At 38.1% G+C, this 8,427-nt stretch overlaps 1 protein-coding gene across 1 annotated transcript in view; it reads right to left on the reverse strand.

Moving 5' to 3' along the window:
* The window catches only part of CCDC102B (coiled-coil domain containing 102B), a 136,331-nt gene that overhangs the window by 86,837 nt on the left and 41,067 nt on the right, over positions 1–8,427 (reverse strand). The window contains exon 7 of the mRNA XM_005423326.3: positions 5,404–5,475. Within this exon, the coding sequence (XP_005423383.3) occupies positions 5,404–5,475 (72 nt within the window). The remainder of the gene's footprint in view (positions 1–5,403; positions 5,476–8,427) is intronic.

Consider the following 8,427-nt stretch of genomic DNA (forward strand, 5'->3'; position numbering starts at 1 on the left):
TAGTTATAGAGTCATAGAATGGTTTGGGTTGGAAGGAACCTTAAACATCATGTGATTCCAAACCCCTGCCATAGACAGAGCCATCCTTCACTAGACTAGGTGTCCCAGAGCCCCATCCAACCTGGCCTTGAACATTTCCGGGGATTGGGCAAACACAATTTCTCTGGGCAGCCTGTTCCATGCCTTAACACCCTCATAATAAAGAATTTCTTCCTAATATCTAATCCAAACCTACTCTCTTCCAGTTTGAAGCCATTCCACTCTTGTGTGTCACTATGCATCCTTGTAGAAAGTCCTTTCCCATCTCCCTTGTAGGCCCACCTTAGATACAGGAAGGCTGCAAGCAGGCACCCCTGAGCCCACTGTTTTCCAACTCTGAACAAACTCTGTTCTCTCAGCCATGCCTCGTAGAAGAGGAGCTCCATCCCTCTCATCATGGTGCCCTGGACTTGCTCCAACAGCTCAATGTCTTTCTCATGTTGAGGACCCCAGAGCTGGATGCAGCACTCCAGAGGGATCTCACCAGAGCAGAGCAGAGCAGAGGGGCAGAGTCCTCTCCCTTGCTGTGCTGGCCATGCTGCTTTGGATGTAGCCCAGGACACATTTGGCTTCCGGGAATGCAGGAGCACATTGCTGGGTCATGTCCAGCCTCTTGCCCAGCAGCAGCCCCAAGTCCTTCTCACGGGGCTGTTCTCAATCTGTTCATCCCACAGCCTGTGTTGATACTGGGGTTACCCTGACCCAGGTGCAGCACTTCACACTTAGTCTTGTTAAATGTCATGAGATTTGCATTGTCCCACTTCTTGAGCTGGATATACTGGGATAAACAAGTAAAAGAGGAAGAGAGGAGGAGAAAGAGGTAGGGAAGAATGTAAAGGAAAGAAAGAAGGAATAAGAAACATTATGATGGTTTACATAGAGACATATCATTACACAAACTTGGCTAAAAGGGTTAGAAATTGAGAACAGATCAGGGACAGCTGAGCCATGATCATAATGAACACAATAACCCAAGATAGCTGTTCTGAAAGCAATGGGCTATGGATAGCACAGCAAGGCAAAGCACAAGATATTCCAAACATCTACTGCTGACTGTTTAAAGAACTGAAACTTCGAAATGTCAAAAATGTTCAAATCCATGAGCATACATTTTTGAGACAGATACTGCTGAGGAACAATTCCTTTTGTTCTTTTTCCAAGACTGTTAAAAGACATCCCAAATTGAAGGCTGAATTAGCCTCTCCTTATGTTTTAATTTTTTTTTTAATTTTTCCTAAAAAGTATTTTGAATCACAGAATATCCTGAGTTAGAAGGCCCCCACAAAGATAAGTCCAACTCCCTTTCTTGTAACAAGTGAATTTGAAAGTCTGCTACTTCAAAGAAGCTAGAATTTAATCAGAGGAAGTATTTTAAAATATTCAGTAATTGTAGCAAGTACCTTGCCAACTGAGACAAGCTTTCAGATATTTCACACAGGGCCAAAATTTCTATGTAACTGAAAAGATTAATCACTGATTAATCAGATTTGACAGGCTGGATTCAAAGGAATGAAACTTGAACAGAACATTGGCACACTTGGATGCACATTTTCCCCTTTACCAAATGACAACTTAATCATGAGACAAAAGAAAAAGAAAAAAAACAAGTAAAAATCCTGACCTTCTATCAACAGCAATAATGTTAAGAAAATATTTTAGGAATTAACAAAGTGGGGGGAAAAAGAGAATTAAAGATTGGAATTTTATCTTATTACAGATTTTGGGAACAATTTGAAAACATATTCAAGTCTGACAATAGAGAAGAAGAAAATTAATTCAATTTCACATACATATATTCTGTGGTAGGGTTTACTGTGGTTATTTCATAAGGGAACTACATAAAATATTATATCACGTGAATAGTGTAATTATCTTTTTACAAGGGAGAAAAATAGAGCTTAAAATCTGGAAGTACTTCTATAAAGATAACTAAGAGAAGCCAAATAGGATAGGAGGAACAACTTGCAGAAATTATAAAAAATATTATTAATCCTTTTTCTAACAAATCAATGGCAAGAAACTTCATAGTCTATTGACAATTACCTAAACAATATAAAAAATTAAGGAAACAAGAAAGCTACTTGAGTTTCCTCTGTATTCACATGGGAGAAGAATGGACATAAATAATTCTGTTCCCATATTTTATACATATATATATATATATGGGTTACATCAGAGGATTTATCTCAAACTGAACATTGTCATAAATCAAGGAGACAAAATGGGTAGTTTAAAATTCCCGGGATGAGATATCAGACATTAAAGAATTCAAAAAGCCTAGGAAACAGGTAACACAAGGACGATTTTTAAAATGCTTCAAGATGGTATAAAAAAGCCCAGAAAGAACTGATATTGACATTCTTGGTTACAAATAAGGTGAGGCATGGGCAAATATGATTTATTGAGGAAGAATCAAAACAATTTTTAATCAAAAAATCTTAGGGCTTACTAACTTATGCCAGTTTTCTGAATGAGTCAATAAACTGACTCTGCTAGATCAGAGGTCTTGGCAGGCCTTCAAGTGGCATTTCACGAAGATCTTCCACAATGATTCTTAGAGAAACTTAGCTGACATAAAAAATGGCCCTTACATACAGGAATACCTAGTTACTAAATTAGGAAAAAATAAGTGAGAAGGGAAAGAAGAGAGGAATAATTGAGTAGTTTCCATGATGTTGGAAGATCATATCAGTGATGGTGTGAAGAAAAAGGGAACTGAATTAATTTTCTGTTTCAGTATCATGAAAATGTAAAAGTAGATGTAAAGAAAACAGTGTAAATATTTTACTAATGTGCAGCTAAATTTACAATTTTTCATGGCAGGGCATAGTGAATGTTAAAATTAACATGTGCTCCAAAATAATTTATAAAAATTACCAAAAAAATTCAGTAAGAAGCATTAGAGTTGAAAAACACTGATCTCATTCTGGAAACTTCTAAGACATGAGTTGCTAAGAGCCCATGACAGTTCTCTGAGACAGTATTCCTGTGCTGCTCTTAGTAAGTATTCTGTACATACCCATTTTTGGTCAATGTCAGAAATGGGATAGAGGGCTAGATGAACTTTTATTCTGATGGCCTGCAAATACTCTCACGCTACTCTGCAAAAATAAATTGTAAAAAAGGTGACACAAGGAGGAAGGTGGTGCAATAGAGTTGGGAAACTACATACTAAATATGTATTCTTAAGTGAAATAAAAATATTGTTCTAAAAAGAAAGAATTAATATAGAATAGCTAATTACACACATGCATCAAAAAACTTATAACTTTCCTGGTTTCCATCATCACGATAAAATGTATAATTAAAAATACTTGTAAGAGCTTTGAAAAATGTATCATTACAATTTACAGGCACATTCAAAAAGTTGGAAAATGGATGATAAAATAATAAAATTAAATGAAAAATTTGAAGCATATTAATGCTCTTAAAGTTACACCACTAGGCAGATGCAAATGAGAGATTAATTTTTAAATCTGTTCTTGAACTTTCAGCTTTTCTTGTCAAGAATTCTGAATTTAATATCTTTGAAACTGGAAACAAATTGACAAGAAAAGTACAGTGCTGAGTGTTGATCCATAACAGTTTGTAATCCAGTAATTTTTTCCTGTCTTTTATTAAATATAAGCATAATTTGCTAGAGGAAACATATCTGTAAAGCTCTATTTTTCTTAGTTTTAGCTCTACAATTTAGACAATTTTCTAAGGAATTGAAATGAGCATTTCACCAGAAAGTAATTAGAAAACAAATATATAATAACAACAGTACTCCATGTTGTAATTCTGACAAAATATATTGTGTTCTAAAAATCCATTTAGGAAGCAAATTGCGCAGCCTGTACTGTTTTATCATTGCAATAACCAGCCCCAGTGGTTTTTGTTGAAACAAATCTGTTTCTCCACTGGATGAACAGTGCTAGATGAATATCAAAGGGTTTAACAATATTACCATAATTACATCTCTTCTCGAGTTTTGTCCTGATGAAGAGTAAAAACTAAATAGAACTCAGTCCAAGAGATCCATGACACAAAACCAGGAATGAAACACGTGGCAATTAATATAACCCCTAAGTATTTAAATTCCTCTCTTATCACCCAGGCAAATCATAAAACTCCTCCTCTGTAGTGTGGTGCCTTCTCAAAACGCATCTGTCACTCCCCAGGCATTCAGAGAACATGCTTTCTACACACTCTCTGAATGTGCTCACTGTTGACAAGGAAGCAGTTTGCAACTCCTTCCGCATTTGGCCCTACTCACACCCCTAATTCAGCACAGCAGAAGTTGGTGAACAGAGGAGAGCAGCAAAAATTAACATAAACATGACAAAACATAAACACAGGAGTCAAGATTTTTCCTGCTCCTGTGGCCCTCAATCCACATGTGGCATTAGGCCATTCCAAAAACTTCAATGCTTCAGACATATCCACTCTCTCAGTGCTTAGAGCAAGGACTGTCAATACCTGAAGCAGAACTTCCCATATGGTTCCCTTTAGAAAGAATTAATGTGCATAAAATCACTCCGAATTAAAGCAATACCAATTCAAGCAGGGATGATGAAAGAATTTCCCTTAAAGCCACATTATGTCTTTTAACCAAAATGTAAAGGTGTGTTTATGCAGCTGCAGCAGTTTTCATCTTATCTTGCTCCATTTATTTTTCTTGACTACTTCTTAAATTTGATTTTTCAACTGAATTTGCAAAAGCTGTTTTAATTAATAACTTGTGATACATTTTTGTGCAGCTCAGAGTAATAAGGCTGTCTCTCATCAAAAGTGTGCTTCTGTAGTGGTCTATCCTTCATTAAAAAATAAATCTGAAGTGAGTACAGTTGTGTTATAAATCTTCTTTAGAGATGTGCAGAGAGAGAGGATTTTTATTTTGGATTTTTTCTTAATTTGATTTTTCTAGATCTTAAAAAAAAGGGAATATTTGAACTTTGATTTCTTGCTCAACTAAAAAGATAGATTTAGGGAGCAACAATTTAGTCTTATAGCCTTTACTAGTTTTGTTTTGTTTTGTTAGTTAAAGTAAGGAAGAATGTCATTCACATTGTTCCTATTCCTACACCAAAACTTTGTATCCATAAAAATTAGAGTTTCACAGTGATATGGTTAGGAAGACTTCATGGCTATGGGAGATGAATTATTTTCTGCATATAAGGAAACCATCATTAAATACGTCATATAATTAGGGAGAATCTAGGAAGTACCCCTTTCACTTCTAAGGGAGGAAAGGAAAGGGTCTAAGGGAAAGGAGACAGTGGATAATGTTCCTATATTTTAAAAATACAAGGAAAATCCACCTCAATGAAGTTGCATCATTAAAAGTAACTTTTGCCTGTGAAATGTGAGGAACACACCCACCTTTGACACTATGATGGGATGACCTTGACTGAATTCCAGATTTCCACCCAGCTGCTCTCTCACACCTTTCCTCTACAGGACAGGAGTGGAAAGGAAGAGAGAAGGTTTCATGGATTGAGATAAATTTACCTCACAAAAATAGACTTGAATAGGGGAAAATTAAATATATTACCCGTTAAAAACAAGACAAAAGACAAAGACAAAACTAAAATAATCTTCCTTCCTTCTAACCCTTCCTCTCAGGCTCAACATCACTTCTTCACTCATTTTCTCCACTACCTCTTCTGTCTATGCACAGGAGGAGAATGTCAGGATGCATTCCTCTCTCTGCTTCTCCTTCCTCCTCACATGTTCCCCTGTATCAGAGTGAGGGGTGTCAGTCCCACGGGATACAATCCTTCAGAAACTGCTCAAGCGTGGCTTCTTCCTGCAGGCTGCAGTTCTTCAAGGACTGGTTGAGGATGGGAGTTTTCCACACAGTAAGACAAAATTTTAAGAACAGACTGTTCCAGAGTGGGTCCCCCAGCGTCTGGGATTCCTGCCAGAAGCCTGCTCCTGCATGTGCTCTCACAGCCTGCACTTTCCTTCAGAGCACAGGGTCCAGCAGAGGATCATGCATGGGCAGTAAGATGTCCATTTGCTCCACCACGGACCTCCATGGGCTGCAGGGGCACCGCTGCTGCACCTTGGTCTGCACCATGGGCTGCAGGAGAATCCATCCTCTGGCTCCCAGAGAACTCCTTCCCTTCCTGCTTCACTGACCTTAGTGTCTGCAGGGTTGTATCTCTCACATTGGCACAACTTTGGCCAGTGAGTTTCCTTTGGAGCCACTTGGAGCTGCTTGTGTCTGGGATGGGGGAGCTTTTTCTGCTAAGAACATTATAACCTTATCATACTACAGATAGAAATCAAACTTAAAATAAAAATTATTTCATGCATCCACAAGCTCCACAGTTCAATATTCAGGTCCACTGAATATTCCATTAATTTAACATGTCTACAAAGGAGTAGACAGGTTCCATCTAAATTGAATTAGGCTGGAATCCTTGAAACAGGAACTCTTTTTTTTTTTTTTTCTTAACACCTGTTTTGCATTTAATGGCAGCAGCAAGGTTAAAAAACATGCCAACTAAACTCTGCAAACCACTGCTTCTCCACATATGGCTGACCAGGTCTCCAATGCTGTGACTGACTTGGAGATGAACTCGTTGAAAGAGTAATTTTCGTCCTAAGACTGTTTCCATGTTTTTTCGTGCTGTGAAGGGCTCATTTTCTCATTAAGGATTTGCCACAACACTTTAATCCTGTTGCTTTTTAGTTTTACTCATGCTGTCAATGGGTATTTGGTGATGCAGAAGACCTTTTGGTGGTCACAGAAGTTTTTGGAGGTACCACTTGCTCTCTGCAGCCAGAGGCCAGGAGCCCTGGACACAGTTAGAAGAATTCTTAGGATACTGTGGCAGACTCTGGCAAGGAGATTTGGCTGAAAACGCTGCTGAAGACTACAAGAGAGCTCAGCCTTGGAGGGTGATGCAGGGCATGGTTCCCAGCCTAAAATGGAGAAACACATCACGTGCTCAATTCACAGCTCTGGAGGGAAAATGCTCCCATCAAGGTCTTGCTGTGTCCCTCAGAGGCTGGGGCAGGCAGGAGCAATATCCTTGCCTGTAGGTGGGTCAAGAAGTTCTGTTGTTAAGCTGAAAGAAGGGACCAACAAGAACCTTGTGAAATTTAGCAGTGATGAAGTCCTACACCTGGGAAGGAAGAGTCCCTTGCAAAGGCATGGCGATGCTTTTTCCAAAGCAGCTGTTGCTTAGAGACTGGCTAGGCAATCGGTCTGCTGGTGGTGTTGGTCCCTTCTTCTTCACTTGTCTTTTTTTCACCTTCTTTTCCCTTTCTCCCTTCCCAGTTATTAATCAGGCTTTATCTCAATCCACAATTTTTTTTCTCAATTTTGCCCCTCCAATTCTGTCCCCCAAGCCACTGCTGGGGAGTGAATGAGGCTGGGTGGGAGCTTCACTGCCAGCTGGGGTTAAGCCATCACAAACCCACTGCCCAGAGGAGGTCATGCAGACCTGGATGTTTTTGAGACCTCACTAGACAAAACCTTGAATAACTCAATCTGACTTCAGAGCTGGTCTTGCTTTGAGCAGGAGGTAGGACTGAAGATCTCATGAGGTCCATTCCAATCTGACTTGTCCTGTGATTCCATGTTTTGCAGTTATTGTAAATCAAATATAGGAGTGCTTTACTAATGGAGAGAGCTGATACTAACAGAGAGAGTTGATCACAGATATCTAATAATTGTCTATGCAACTAACTGTTTTTTAAAACAAAACCAAACACATAAACAAGCCAGCACAGACATACAAGCAAAAGACATTTGAAATATAGTAACATGCCTAAGAAGATGAGCCCCTTTCTGGCCATATCTCCAACCTCAAGTTACTTGCATTACAAATAAATCAAGAAAATACTGATGTGATATGGTATGATGTGATATGTATATGTTATCATAAAATAAATAGTAGTAAAGAAAAGCTAAAACCCATTGTATGTTATGTAATATATGCTAAAAAGGTAGGCTTATATGCATGAGCTTCCATTTGCTATTACTCAGTCATGATGGAAACAGAAAAATCTTATGATTACATTTAACAGCAGACATCAAGTATAAAATCTCTCTCTCAGACTTTCCCAAGAGAAATTATCTAGTTACTAAACCCTAAATCTAGTTACTTAGAATGTCATTATTCAACAGCAAATGCACATAAATTAGATTAAATTATTTGTTATTCAGGCAAATAAAAAATAGTTACTGTTTCTCACTACACAACTCATAGCATCGGATATGTACATCTAGTGATTGATTGGTGGGTTTGGGGACCTTTTTGTTTTCTCTTTTTTGAACTTTTAGAGTCTCAATGAAAGTGTGAGTCTTCTGGATTACTATTTAGTTATCAGCATAGAGAACTATAAAATAAAGGAAATATGCTCAGCTAAGGGTCTTTGAATAAATTATCA

Source organism: Geospiza fortis, unplaced genomic scaffold (assembly GCF_000277835.1).
Source record: "Geospiza fortis unplaced genomic scaffold, GeoFor_1.0 scaffold100, whole genome shotgun sequence".
Taxonomy (NCBI): Eukaryota; Metazoa; Chordata; class Aves; order Passeriformes; family Thraupidae; genus Geospiza; species Geospiza fortis.